Genomic DNA, 13,949 nt, shown 5'->3' on the forward strand with positions numbered 1-13,949 from the left:
GACATCTAACTCCAAAACCCTCAGAGCATATCAACCAACAGCTAAACCCTGAAATCCCCATTTCTTCCTAAACCATCCAAGCTTCTCTGATCGCGTTCGTCGCACAAATCCGCAAAGGTTTCACCTTTTCGCTTTGTTTCAGTCATATTTGCGCATTCCTATTTAGTGTAGACCGGAAACGATTGTGTTTATGTTGTGATGGTTCTGGGTTCCTCTCCATTTCAATCTCTGGTAGTTTTCTCTCTTGCTCAAGTGTTGATGGCATTAGGGTTTGTCCCAATTTGCAGGTGGATAAAGTTTGTATCTCTGCAGTTGCTCAATGGCTTTTGATCAAAAGCTCAAGAAAAGGCTGAAGCTTTCATCTCTCAAATCTAATTCTTCTTACAAAGGAAGCAGTAGATCCAGTACTCGCCGAAGTGATGATGATGATGACACAACCCCTCGGAATAGTAGTAAAACTAAGTTTTCGTATGTGAAGAAGAAGAGGGTCTACGCCACTAAGGCTGAGCTCACTGAGCATCATAACCATGTGAACGAAGTTCCACGTACGATGTGGGCTGCTTCAAAGACAAAGCAAAGGTCTAGTTCTAGTTTTAAGACCACTAATGATGCTGCAAAAGCGGCTAGAGGGATGTTGAAAACGAAGTCACCGAGGGGAGATGATGGAACTCGAAAGCAAACTTATCGGAAGAGAGATGATTTGGAGAAAAATGGGGATGTGAGCCGAAGGAAAAGCTCTGATGTGCGTTCTTATAAGGCTAAGAAGCAGGCATTTGCAGATAAGAAAGTGTTGGACGATGGTTTAGATAGTCAGGAGGATCAGCCAAGGAAGAGAAAGAGGATACGTCTTGATCCCTATGATACCTCGAATAAGAGAATAGATGATGATGTCGTTCTTGATGGTTAGTTAGCTCTTTGTGCTTCTTCACTAGAATCAGTTTCACTTGGTGAATCTCCTAACTTGCTGTTTCTTTATCCTTTTTTCAGTAAGCCATAAAGAAAAGAAGAAGAACGATAAAGAGAAGAAGAGTGTAGAAATGTCGCAAAATGCACAGTTTCGTGCAATTCAGCCTAGTCAGTCGATCCTTTCCTATGTGGAAGAAAATGTAATTTACAGGTTTTTTGTGGTATCTTACATAATATTCATATACATATTCATTACCTGGCTTGTAACATACATTTTAACGGCAGCTGCTGGGACGTAGACGCTTGACTGAGCTAAAGAAGGCTGGCTACAACACAGAGCTTCCTGCTCCCTTAGATAATATCTCTCAGTCTACCAGCACTGAGAGAGAGCGTATAGAAGAAAGTGTATGTTCATATTCCTCATGCTCTGTCTCTAAGACCTAAAGAGTATAGATTGCCTTGCTAGCTTTCTAAGCTAATGTTGTGATTGCATATTTGCAGCTCTTTAGGAATAAACTGGAGTTCTTTGCTGCTGCAAATGTTTCATCGTCATTTCCACCTCCTGATGTGCCTGAGATTGCATTTGCAGGTAATGTATTTAAATTGTTATTCCCACCAGTACCATAGGATCATTAGGAGTATGCATGTTTAGTTACATTAGACAAGACAGAACGTTAGTAAAAGGTGGAGCTATTTGGTGTCTCAACTTTGATCAGGAAGGTCAAATGTTGGCAAATCGTCGCTGCTAAATGCTCTTACCAGACAGTGGGGTGTTGTGAGGACATCTGACAAACCAGGACTGACTCAGGTATTTCCCTCTTTCCGAGAATCACTCCCTTGTACGGCATATTTCTGTAATAACGAAGGCTTTTTGTTCACTGCAGACCATCAATTTTTTCGACCTTGGTCCGAAGGTTCGCCTTGTTGATTTACCAGGCTACGGTTTTGCCTATGCAAAAGATGAAGTTAAGGAAGCTTGGGAAGATCTTGTGAGTATCATCTGCCTCTGACTAGAATTCATTATGTTGATTTTGCGTGCTCAAGTTTGTGTGTTACTAAACAGTTCAGTGATTATAATATGTTTAACACTGATCGATGCAGGTAAAGGAATATGTCTCAACAAGAAGTAGTCTTAAACGGGTATGTCTTCTTGTTGACACCAAATGGGGCATGAAGCCAAGAGACCAGGAGCTTATTAATCTGATGGAGAGGTAAAACACTTGTTGCTGCTCTTAATCATCTCTGTTTATAAAGGCAAGTGTCCTGATAGTTGAAAACTGAATCGCAGATCGAATACAAAGTATCAGATAGTCTTAACCAAGACAGATGTTGTTTTTCCAATGGATGTGGCACGTCGAGCAATGCAAATCGAAGAGGTCTTACTTACTATGCTCTAAATGTATTATAAGGAATGGATACAAAAGACTGTTGTTTATTCTCTGCTTATACTAGTATTTATTTTTTCTTAACAAAAATGCAGAAGTTGAAGGCAAACAGATCAATTGTCCAGCCTCTGGTATGCATTTATATGACTTAGCAAGTCTGCGATTGCATCTCTATGGCTGCACAACAAGATAAGACCTAGGAAGGAAGTGGTTTAATGTTATAATGAATTACAGATGATGGTGAGCTCAAGGTCAGGAGCTGGCATAGGAAGCTTAAGAACTGCACTTGCTAAAATTGCCAAGTTTGCAAAGTTCTAGGTTCTCAAAGCAAGAAAACAATCCTCAAAGCCAGGTCAGGCTTGTCTCTTGACGCCTCTTCATAGTTAAATAATGTTCAAACAATGTCAACTTTCGCAATAAATACTTGCGTTTGTTCAACAGAGGCAGAGAAGAACATACTTTTGATGGCAGAGGAAGTCAAAATGATAGGATAAAGAGGAAGAATGGTGAATGGTTGTGATGAAGAACCAACTAAAGTTGGTGAAAAATGTCAACAAATCACTTTGGGTTTTTATCTATTTCTTTACTATCTACTTGTATGTTAAATGCATTAGCACTAAGAGAACAATTAAGCATAAAAGTGGTGTCTCACGTTCTTACAGATTAGGTTGCCAAAACCACTCACTTTTTCAGCAAATGGAATAAACTCAACTTCAATTTAATAAAAGATAAATAAACAGTGATGATGTGACGATCAGCCATCTAAGAGCATGTTCATTAGTGAGACCCATTAGTGTCTCTTAAGTGGGTTGTAATGATTTTTTTATTATTAAAATTATGATAAGAGATTTTGTTAAGAGACAGTTAATTATTGAGGTTTATTGGTGGTATCTTAATTAAGGTTCTTAACAATTTAAAAAGATTAAAATTATTTTTAAACATAAAATTCTAAACAAAGATTAAATTTATTTATTAATTAAAACAAAGTCAAACATAACATTTTAAACATAGATTTTAAAATAGAAACATTAAAACATTAAAACAAATATTACATAAATGAAAGATAATAATTTCAAAGCGGCATCGAATCTCAGTTGTTGTCTTGATCACTTCCGAATTTACGCCATATATGTTCAACCAAATCACCTTTTAGTTGTTCATGCGCTTGTCTATCACGAATTCTCGTTCGAACACCCATCTGGTTGGCGATATTAGTAGGGATATCTGTAGAATAGGTCAGATCAACACGTGAACTTCCGCTCCCTTCTCCTTGTTGGAAACCTGAGACATCAAAATGAGTGTAGTCATCTCGTTCGTCTTCAACAATCATATTATGGAGTATGATGCATGCTCTCATAATCTTCCCAATCTTGACTTTATCCCAACAAAGTGCGGGATTTTTAACAATGGCAAACCGAGCTTGCAAAACTCCGAAAGCCCGCTCGACATCTTTTCGAACAGCTTCTTGACGTTGCGCAAATAAAACTGCTTTCGGCCCTTGTGGAAGTGAAATCGATTGGATAAAAGTTGCCCACTTTGGATAAATACCATCGGTGAGATAGTAAGCCAAATGGTACTCTCTTCCGTTGACCGAAAAATTCACTAGCGGGGCTCGACCATTTATGATGTCATCAAAAACCGGTGAGCGATCAAGAACATTAATATCATTTAAGGTACCTGGAGGTCCAAAAAACGCATGCCATATCCAGAGATCATATGAAGCAACCGCCTCTAAAACGATTGTGGGTTTTCCCGAACCACGAGAATATTGGCCTTTCCAAGCAGTGGGACAATTCTTCCACTCCCAATGCATACAATCGATGCTTCCTATCATCCCGGGAAATCCATGAAGCTCTCCAATATGAAGAAGACTCTGAAGATCAGCCGCTGTTGGTCTTCGCAGGTACTCATCACCGAATAAATTTATTATGGCTTCCACAAAATTTTCCACACATAACCGAGCAGTGGTTGAACCGAGCCGGAGGTATTCATCGACCGCGTCAAGCGCAGAACCATATGCCAACACACGAATAGCTGCTGTACATTTTTGAAGGGCAGAGAGACCAAGTCTTCCGGTAACGTCTTGCTTTTGACGAAAGAATCGAACTTCATTGGAGAGGCGATCTACAATACGCATGAACAGAGGCTTGTTCATTCGAAATCGCCGTCGGAATAGATTTTCAGAATATGTTGGAGTGTCACTGAAATAATCATTCCATAACCGGACATGCCCTTCTTCACGATTTCTTTCGATAAAAACTCTTTTTTTTCTTGTCTTCCTTTCATCTTCTTGATCACCATAAACGTTGCACAAATCCTCAAAAGTTTCATCAAAAGTTTGATCAAAATATTGATTAAAATATTGATCAAACGTTTGATCAATTTCATCATCGATTGATCCATCGAAATTGTGATTTGAAGAAGAAGCCATGAGAAATTTGTTAGAATTTAATTTGTGAAATAGCGTGTGTTGTGTTTGTGATCACAATTACACGGAAAGAAGTTTGGTATAAGAACAGAGAGAAGAGTGTGAGTAAAATGTTTGTGTTTCTGATCCTATTAATTTGTGTTTGTGATCAGAATCTAGAGAATGCAAGAAGAGAACGCTTGAGATATAAGAACAGAGAGAAGAGTGTGAGTAAAATGTTGTGTTTCTGATCCTATATAACAAGATGACCATACACTAGAGTACAACAACAACATACACATCTCGTGACACACACATACACATAAAGATAAACACTTGTGACACTATAGTACAACAACAACATCATACACTTGTCCTGACACACACACACTCGTGACACTAGAGTACAACAACTACTCCACTCGTGACACTTGACTTCAACACTTCCCGTGACCTTTCTCTCTTCACCTTTCTCTCATTACAATCTGCATTACAAGATTGAAGCAAAGTAAGTACTAGATCATAAACATGAAACATTAAACATCAGATTTTTTTTAAACATTAAACATGAAACATGAAACAGAACAAGCAACATTCAACATGAAACAGAACAAGCAACATTCAAACATGACAATTTCGAGAACAAGACTTAAACGCCTAACCAATTTAGAACAACTCATTTATGAGCTGCTTCTTGAGGCATTCTTCATACTCCGCTAGGGGTTCCTTTTTTTCAATGAGACTCTCAAGCAGACTCATCTTAGACAACCGTTCCTTTTTGTCCATGAGACTCCCAAGCAGACTCAGTCTACTATCATCTACCACCGGCTTGTGAGAAGCTTTCTTTGCGGCCTTCACACCAATGGGACGCTTGTTCTCGGTCGCTTGAGAACTCTCAGTCTCTCCACCCTCCTTACCCTTCCTCTTCTTCATGGTCTCTCCGTTTTTAGCAGTGGCCAACTCGCACCACTTCTGGTCGTGCCTCAATTCCTTCCAAGCGTGTTCAAGTGTAAACCTCTTGTTGTAGTTGTTGTAGAATATCTGATGAGCAAGCTTCAAAACATCGTTCTCATTTTGGCCACTAGTTTTTTCTCTAGTAGCCGCTTCATAAGCTCCACAGAACTTGGAGACGAGGTCATTGATCCTATGCCATCGTTGCTTGCAGTGTCCTGCCTCTCTCTCTCTGCCGCCAGCAACCAGAGGACTTGCCGCGAAATAAGCAGCAATCTTTTTCCAAAAACCCGTGGACTTTTGCTCGTTGCCAACCACAGGATCCTTGCTCGTGTTTAACCACGAGCTGATCAGGACAACATCATCCGTTGGTGTCCATGCCCGTCGTTGGCAACGCTCTGCACCACTGTCTCCAGCAAAGTTTGAAGCTTCGTTTGCTACACTTCCTCGTAATGGAACTTGTGATGAAGATAGTTCAACACTATCTTCAAAGTTACCAAAGGAAACTGTTTGTTGACTATTAAGTAGTTCAACAAACTTGCTAGTTCCAGTGGAAGGATTAGAATCCATATCACACGGTTAAGAAAGAGAGAAATTAAAGACCAGTGTTTGAACAAAAGAGAAATAAAAGACCAGTGTTTGAAGAAACGTGAGAAAAAGAGAAGAGAATCACACAGTTTATAGAAGAGAAAGATCAGAACCAACCATAACTGAAATGACATATATCTAACAGCATTGAAGAGAAGGATGTAGCATTTATTAACTAAGCCAACCATTATCTTACACTAACCACTCAATTTATTATCTAACCTAACACAAACATGAATTAAATTTTAAACTCAGAGAGCAAAGACAAACGTTTGAATAACAATCACATTTCAAACTATTTTTAAAATCATATTCACACGCACAGAGCAAAGACAAACGTTTATATATCTACAAAGATCAAAGAGAAAGTACCTTTATGTTTTGTCTGACAAAGAGAGAGGTTCTGTGCCCACTTCCCGTCTGTAGATCAACCATGGATCATGCCAGTACCATTCCTCTTGATCCATCCATGTACCCATAAAAACACAGACAAGAAATAAACAATCATTACAAACGATCTCAAACCAGAGTAAAATCGTTAACTACAAGAGTAAAGATATAGGTTTTTTCACACAAGATCACACTTTCAATTCAAACTTTAAAACAATTTGAAGAAATTTTTTCATTTTCAAAAAAACCTTTTCAATTAAATATTCAATCCAAACCAACACCGAAACTGTTCAATCCAAAGAACCGAAGTATTTTGACTGAGAATCATACCTCCATTTTTTCATCTCCATGACGGCCTTTCTCTTCTCATGATTCTTCCAAGTCTGTATCTTCACTTCATCGATCTTATACCTAATCAAACAAGTCAGAGATGTATTTACAAAGATTCACGAAGACAAATCTAAGACATGCATACTTGATAGATTGAAACATAAACATATAGGATCTGAACCTTTACCTTTTCCATTCGCCACCGATAGAGAGAGAGGTCCGCGTTTTGCTTGGTCGATGAGAAAGCCTTTGCCATTTCCCTTCGTCGCCGAGACCCACCGAGAGAGCCATCGCTGTTTCGTCGACGAGACCCACCGAGAAGAGAGAATCGCCATTGAAATCGTCATCGCCTTTCGCCAGAGAGAGAGAATACGAAACGCAAGAGAAACAGAAAAAAAAAAAAGAAACTCGAAACCCTGACACTTCATTTCTCACACTGTCAAATTGCGACACGTGCCCCAGAAGAGGCGTGTCTTCGAGATGTTAATTAAGGGACGCCTCTTCCTTTTATCACCATTTTTCATTTATTTTAATTCCGGATTTTCCTTTAAACCTCTCTTAAGAGACGCCTATAAACATGCTCTAAAGGTGTTTATTAGGTGAATATTGAAATATTGGAGATAACTTTCGGGAGTGGCCTACCTACTTTGACACTTCTTCAACCTCTCCCTTTGAATTTTTCTTACCCTCTCTCTCTCTCTCTCTAGTCTTCATCAACTCCTCTTTCTTTCTCTCTCCTCATCGTCTTTCATATCAACTGGAGAAAAGCAAAATCAAGAGAGGAGAAAGAAGAAAGAGAGATGTGTCCGTTACGGCTGATCCTCATATTCTTGTCGGCGACTCTTGCTGGCTTCTTTGTCCTCAAGAAGCTCAACACTTCCTACGACGATCCTCTCGCCGACCCTCTCACCGAAGCTGATCCCGTCGACGCTGACTCTGACTCTAACTCCAGATTCTCTAAGGTCTCTTCTTCTTCTTTTGCCTCTGATCCTCATTCTCTCTATTTTGGATTAATATGGGTTTCTCTCACTTTCAGGTGGGAATGGCAATGAAGTCTGGATTTTGGACATGCGTTGACATGGCAAGTGGCCGCTATCTCTGGAACCATCTCTGTTCCAATTCCGACAAGTCTTCTTGAGTTCTCTTACTCTCTCTCTCTCTGTCTCGTATCTCCATTGTCTGTAATTGTCTAATTGTTGCAATGGACAACGCCAAAATTGCATATTGTCTCTGTACTATAATTACAGATCTCGTCTTCACCACTAAATTTCAATAAAGCCGAGTCTTTTATCAGTTTCTAGCTCTCTATATCTGAATTCACTTCAGTGATTCGACCAGATGATGATAAAGTACTTTTTCTCAAGCAATTAAAAGTTCTGGAAACGACTTTATTATATGCAGGAAACTCATTTACTGTACGTTTAACATCAGAGTTAAGACGAACTTGAAAGATAACAAAAGATTCTCAAAACTACAATGGTTCTTCTTCTTCCTGTTGTTGTTGTTCGGTCTCTTGGTTTGAATCAGGAATTAACTTCTCATCTTTGTCGCTCTGCCAAACCCACACAATATCTGCAAGAGCAGGCCTAAGATCCTCTTTCACTAATTTCTGATACTCTAGAGTATCTCCGTTAGATTTCTTCATTTCCACCATATGAAACGTCGGCGTCACTTGGAATATCTCCGCATCCATCGATAGTTTTCCTTTTCTTCCCTCCTTCGAAGTTTCTAATTTGAACAGACCCGCTTCTCGTTTTCTTATGCTCAGTTTCAATCGTTGCGCCACCTCCTCCAGCTTAGATATGATCACCGAAGCAGGTTTCTGGGATGTGAATCTAGATTCTCGCTTGTCGTACACATCTCCAAACAGTCCTGTCAGATCAAACCCAGCAGACGACGCAATTATATCAAACGCATTTATACTTGTCGGCTGGTCTGTATTGTTTCCCTCCGTGACCCTTCCTCCGTTCTCGCTTGGACCTGCAGCACTAGCTTCCAGGGGATTAGTCTCTCTGACTCGTTTCTCCATCTTCTTCTGTTTCATGTGTAAACCTTTTCTGAACCAAGTACTCTCCCTGATTTTTGCGATGGTAATTCTAGTTTCGGGGTTAGGGTCCAGCATCTTACACAACAGCCTCCGTACTTCTGGAGCGAACCAGCTTGGGGCTTTAAAATCTCCTTTTCCTATCTTCCTGTACATCTCCATGAGGTTAGAGTCATGGAAAGGGAGATAGCCAGCCAATAGAACAAACAAAACCACCCCACAAGACCAAATATCTGCTTTTGTGCCATCATAGCCTTTTCGGTTGATCACTTCAGGAGCAACATACGCAGGCGTGCCACAAGTTGTGTGGAGGAGACCATCCTGTCTCTTGCAATCAGCGAGGGCACTTAACCCGAAATCAGAAACCTTGAGATTCTCATTGTCATCAAGCAACAGATTCTCGGGCTTTATGTCACGATGATACACTTGCCTGCTGTGGCAAAAATCAACGGCGTTGATAAGCTGATGAAAGTATTTCCAAGCAACATCGTCTCTCAGCTTCCCTTTGGCAACCTTGTTGAAGAGCTCCCCACCTTTGCAATACTCCATAACGAAGTAGATCCTCGTTTTCGTAGCCATGACCTCGTATAGCTCCACAACGTTAGGGTGTTTAGCAATCCGCATGACAGATATCTCTCGCTTGATCTGCTCCATGAGGCCAACTTTCATAACCTTATCCTTGTCGATCATCTTGATGGCAACGCTCTGGTTAGTATGAACACTCCTTCCATAATACACCTTGGCAAAAGTACCTTGACCCAACAACCTCCCGACTTCATACTTATCGGTCAAGACACTCGGCTTGTTTTCCATCTAATTCACACAATTATACAAGCAGAACTACTAGCTCCAGTTAGCTCAGAATGTGTGCTAGCTCGTGCAACTAATGCCCTAGTGACAGGACACATCTTCCAGCATAGCTGAGTCTATTTCAAAGCAAGAGAGTGCTGGTTAGATTGGCGTAGCGGTATGAATGCACCCAGCTCTGGGAATCTGAGCCTGTGGAAGTAAAATGAACAAAGAGCCATGAGATCTCGTTGCTCATAAAAATGGGAACTTTCTCAATTTCACGAGTAATCCTTTCACCAAACAGAAGGAATAATTGAAAAGCTAATTATATTGAAGATAAGCCACGGAGAAAGAATGATCATCAAATCAATATTCGAAACGCTAATCCACACAGAAACAAAATCACAAGCTCCCCCCAACTCTAAAGCCCTAAACCAGATATACCGTTTTATCTATTACCGCATTTCCTATATATATCAGCAATTGGAAAACCCTAAAATTCAACATGTAATCGACAATTCGCACGGAGAATACAATCAATCGATCAAACAAATTATGATTTTAAGGAGAATCACCTCAGATTGAAGGAGAATAAATCGAGGGATCTTGAAGAGCAGATCTCTCTATCCGCCTCTGACTCTCCCTTCACGCGACTCCTTCTCTTCCTTGTTTCTCTCTCTGCTTCTTTTTTTTTTTTTTTTTTTTTTTGTTGATGGAGAGAAAGAAGAAGAAAAGATGAAAAATGAAAATGAAGCTAAACGTCATTGGCGGCGGTCCATTGGAATATTAAAAAAAAAAAAACTAATGGTTAATTAGGCTGAGAGGCCACTTGTCTCCTTCTGTGCCTTGCCCCACCTCTCTCCCATTCGCCAACTTTGCTTTTCATCCAATGGCTCTCCTTTTGCCACCCTATTTATTCATTATTGAATTTATCATTCTCATGTAAAACAAAAATACCAATTATATACTGATTGGGTTGGGTGTAGCTAGGCCTGAGATGGATCGGTTATCCGGACAATTTTAAGGTATCTGGATCTGGATCCTTATCCGGCGGATCCATAATTTTACTATCCTTATCCGGATCTGGGGTTTTCGGATATCCGGGTGTCGGATATCCTTCTAAAAATTGTAATATCCGGCGGATATGCGGATCCGGATTTGGATCATTAAAATAAATAAATAAAATATTAATATATAAAAAAAATAGTAAAAATAATTTAAAAATAAATGATACATTTTTTTTAGCTGTTACAAAACTTGTCGATGTTTTTAAAATTTATGGGTAAGATGTTTAAGTAGTTTGTGTTAGCTATATATGCTTTTTTAAATGTTACAAAATAGGTTATCAGGCTAACTTAATCATTATTTGTTTACGCTCTATATTTTTTACGGTTAATCATTATTGTATCATATGTAAACTAATAAGTTACATCTGCCATATGTTTTACGTGCTAAATAAAATATTACATTTAGATCATTGCTTTTGTTATATGATAATGATAATTTTATAATAAACAAGTTATCCACTGACAATTTATATAACTTCTTGAGTTAAAGCTTAGTGTTAAACTTCCTTTGTACAAAATAGTTGTGTTCATATGATACATAGTTTGTTAGATGTTTCATAATAGGTTAACATGATAATTTAATGTTTAGCATATACATGTTTAGTTAGATGATATCAAACATGTTAGACGCTTTTTAAAATGGGTGGTGAGATGTCCAAAACTATTGCCCTTATCTATGTAATTTATGTTGCAATCCTTAATTCTCCCATTGATTTTTCAGTTTCAGAAATTTAATTGTAAAATAAATAACTTGGGAGAAAAATCTATAGTCGTTTGAATTGATATCCCAGAAAACATGTTTGGAGGTTTGGCTTTCTTTGAATCCATGATTCACTGTCATACATGATGCTTCAAACATCATTATTATTGATGTGATGGTGATGATGACGAATTGAGAAGGAGAAGAGGAGATTAGCAAAAGATTGATGTTAAAAATGAAGCAAACAATGATTACTGGGATTTAGAAAGAAGAATGAATTATTTGAAGAAAATTTTTGTTTTCACTAAAGATTATGAATGGGAGAGGAAGAGATCAATCGGGAATAAAAAGAAGAGAAAATGGCAGGAATGAAGAATAGGGAAAGAAAGAGAAATAAGCTGAGTTTAGGGCAGGGCTAAAATGATCATTTTATGTGTATATTGCTACAAAAATTGGAGGTTTTCATGCATTTAGGGTAGTTTCCTAATTTTTGTTGTTTTTGTGTATATACATCAGATTATCTCAAAAACAAATACTGATTGAATGTAGCCATGTAAGACCTGGCCGACGTAAATGATCGACATTTTTGAGATTTCTCGAAAAAATAATAATAAATTTTTTGAACTTTAAAATATAACAAAAACTGTGGCCGTCAAGAGAGAAAATAGAGATTTTTTTTTTTAGTTTCAAGCCGATGGTCGGAGGTTTCTATAACTTTGTCATCGGCTTGTTTGATTCATTTTGTTTTTATTTCTTTGATTTGATTTACTTTCCGTTACTTAGTTTGTTGAATTGTCAAATTTGTTTTAAATCTGAGAAAGTTTTTTATTGTTCATTTGTATGTTTCTGGAAAGCCAAAAAATCCGGTTCAGTTGAACCGTTTAGAAAAGGTAATTGACACATCTACTGCGGATGGTGGCGACGGGTCTTACCGGCTTCAATCGTTGATGGTTCTTCATGTGATAATGATGAAGTTCTTGTTACAAACTATGGTTACTTCAAAATGTAATCTGTTTGACTTTATTATTATCAGTAGAGCAATATAAAGATTTGTCTTGTTTCGGTGGCTCCTATTGGAATATTAAAAAGAGAGTGATAATTGTTCTCAATTCAGTTTGAAGCATTGTATTTTTGGATTAATACGAAGAGATTCAATTATTCTAGAAGTAAATATAAAGTTTTTATATGAAAAATCTTTAGTCATCCATACGTAAAATAAATGTGTTAGTTTACTGTTGATCTCTACTGATGTATCTATTTTCTACTTTTGTTTTGCTAGTTTTTATTGTTTAGAACTGCTTGCATAGACTCACCTATGCATTTTTGTAAAACAGGATGATTTGTATAAAAGAAAATTAATAAACAATAAACCCTAAATGCAAATGTTAAAGCATTTTTGATTAAAAGTATTTTCGAAAAGTGGTAGCATTTCGAGTAATTTCTCTTAGGAATATGATTATGGTTTATACACTAAGATTAGGCTTTTCTAATTAGGATTTTCAGTTTTATTTACTATAAATACTTATGATGCACGACTTTGTAACTCAGCCCATTCATCATTTGTGCAAGAAAATCGTGTATCATTTATATGTTATCCCTTGTTTGTCCGTTAACACTTTAAATACACAAAAAAGAATCGTCATAAGTGTTATTCAGAGGTACAAACGGGGTTACATTCGCTAAACTGTTGAACTCTAAATAACATAAGATATTTCACAGTCTTTGTGTGAAGATCATCAAGCGTGTAAAAGCTCTAGGAATTCGCCCTCATCCATCTTTGATATTTTTGGGATGAGATTTCAAACCAAGACCGCACATGATGTATCACATGTTCGAAATTGCGCTAGGCGTGAGTCGGGCGCTCGGTCTCAGCCTAGTGAGTTGCACAAAACTCGGGGAGTAATCGTAGATTAATCGGGGATTAGTTTTAATATTGTATGTTTATATAAATTAAAATGTAAACAAAAACATAATTGAATCGGTTGCCCTAGTGGTAAAAAACTCTTTATTTACTCTCAGATATCAGGTTCGATTCATTATGAGCTCAAAAAGTTTTGTTTTAATTTTCTTTCATTAACTAAGCGTAAATACTATATTACCCTCGTCTTCTTCCTCTAAGTTCTCAAACCCTAAATCAGCCGCCCTTAGTTTTTCTTCACTTTTGTTTATCCAATTTCATGTTTTAGTTAGAGTTCATATCAAAATCTAATAGATATATCCTGTATCCATTGATTTATTCATGAAAAGAAGAAGAAGAAAATTTAATTTTTTCCCTCAGTTCCGAGTTTTTATCTGCACAGGCTCTAAACGCCACGGTGAATAGCCGCCAAGCGCCTCCACGCCGAGAACTCGACCGCCTTTCCCGCGTTTTCGAACATGGGATGTATCAAAG

The 13,949-nt window shown here is 38.0% G+C and overlaps 4 protein-coding genes across 6 annotated transcripts; 2 read left to right on the top strand and 2 right to left on the bottom strand.

Moving 5' to 3' along the window:
- On the top strand, positions 1-2,952 carry LOC106435084. The gene is made up of 12 exons (XM_013875930.3): positions 1-117; positions 288-902; positions 988-1,106; positions 1,192-1,311; positions 1,408-1,495; positions 1,623-1,714; positions 1,791-1,895; positions 2,008-2,117; positions 2,195-2,282; positions 2,387-2,422; positions 2,526-2,643; positions 2,733-2,952. The coding sequence occupies exons 2-11, from the start codon at positions 320-322 to the stop codon at positions 2,607-2,609; spliced, it is 1,425 nt and encodes a 474-aa protein (XP_013731384.1). The 5' UTR covers positions 1-117; positions 288-319; the 3' UTR covers positions 2,610-2,643; positions 2,733-2,952.
- Positions 2,953-3,247: 295 nt separating this feature from the next.
- Positions 3,248-6,746, bottom strand: LOC106435086 (glutathione S-transferase T3-like). Of its 3 annotated transcripts, none has more exons than XM_022709142.2 (2): positions 6,610-6,746; positions 3,248-5,183 (listed from the first exon to the last, which is right to left on the bottom strand). In XM_022709142.2, the coding sequence occupies exon 2, from the start codon at positions 4,720-4,722 to the stop codon at positions 3,382-3,384; it is 1,341 nt and encodes a 446-aa protein (XP_022564863.1). In that variant the 5' UTR covers positions 4,723-5,183; positions 6,610-6,746; the 3' UTR covers positions 3,248-3,381. The 3 variants fall into 3 exon arrangements, with proteins under 3 accessions (XP_022564863.1, XP_022564864.1, XP_048624896.1); XM_022709143.2 differs by lacking the exon at positions 6,610-6,746 and adding an exon at positions 5,361-6,581; XM_048768939.1 differs by lacking the exon at positions 6,610-6,746 and adding an exon at positions 5,361-6,571 and having other exon boundaries at positions 4,927-5,183.
- An 817-nt stretch (positions 6,747-7,563) lies between these two features.
- BNAC09G33850D lies at positions 7,564-8,250 on the top strand. Its single transcript, XM_013875934.3, has 2 exons — positions 7,564-7,919; positions 7,994-8,250. Exons 1-2 carry the CDS (start codon positions 7,758-7,760, stop codon positions 8,093-8,095), a joined length of 264 nt encoding a protein of 87 aa, XP_013731388.1. The 5' UTR covers positions 7,564-7,757; the 3' UTR covers positions 8,096-8,250.
- A 79-nt stretch (positions 8,251-8,329) lies between these two features.
- LOC106435085 (CBL-interacting serine/threonine-protein kinase 10) lies at positions 8,330-10,565 on the bottom strand. The gene is made up of 2 exons (XM_013875932.3): positions 10,366-10,565; positions 8,330-10,000 (listed from the first exon to the last, which is right to left on the bottom strand). Exon 2 carries the CDS (start codon positions 9,812-9,814, stop codon positions 8,429-8,431), a length of 1,386 nt encoding a protein of 461 aa, XP_013731386.1. The 5' UTR covers positions 9,815-10,000; positions 10,366-10,565; the 3' UTR covers positions 8,330-8,428.
- Between the last annotated feature and the right edge of the window lie 3,384 nt (positions 10,566-13,949).

Source organism: Brassica napus, chromosome C9 (assembly GCF_020379485.1).
Source record: "Brassica napus cultivar Da-Ae chromosome C9, Da-Ae, whole genome shotgun sequence".
Classification (NCBI taxonomy): Eukaryota; Viridiplantae; Streptophyta; class Magnoliopsida; order Brassicales; family Brassicaceae; genus Brassica; species Brassica napus.

Bases quoted from the DNA above. Each gene is read 5' to 3' on its own strand.
- LOC106435084 (XM_013875930.3), top strand. From the start codon at position 320: ATGGCTTTTGATCAAAAGCTCAAGAAAAGGCTGAAGCTTTCATCTCTC. The intron at 1,312-1,407 runs GTATGTTCATAT...GCATATTTGCAG, and splicing joins GAGAGCGTATAGAAGAAAGT to CTCTTTAGGAATAAACTGGA. The intron at 2,118-2,194 runs GTAAAACACTTG...ACTGAATCGCAG, and splicing joins CTTATTAATCTGATGGAGAG to ATCGAATACAAAGTATCAGA.
- LOC106435086 (XM_022709142.2), bottom strand. From the start codon at position 4,722: ATGGCTTCTTCTTCAAATCACAATTTCGATGGATCAATCGATGATGAA.
- BNAC09G33850D (XM_013875934.3), top strand. From the start codon at position 7,758: ATGTGTCCGTTACGGCTGATCCTCATATTCTTGTCGGCGACTCTTGCT. The intron at 7,920-7,993 runs GTCTCTTCTTCT...TCTCACTTTCAG, and splicing joins CTAACTCCAGATTCTCTAAG to GTGGGAATGGCAATGAAGTC.
- LOC106435085 (XM_013875932.3), bottom strand. From the start codon at position 9,814: ATGGAAAACAAGCCGAGTGTCTTGACCGATAAGTATGAAGTCGGGAGG.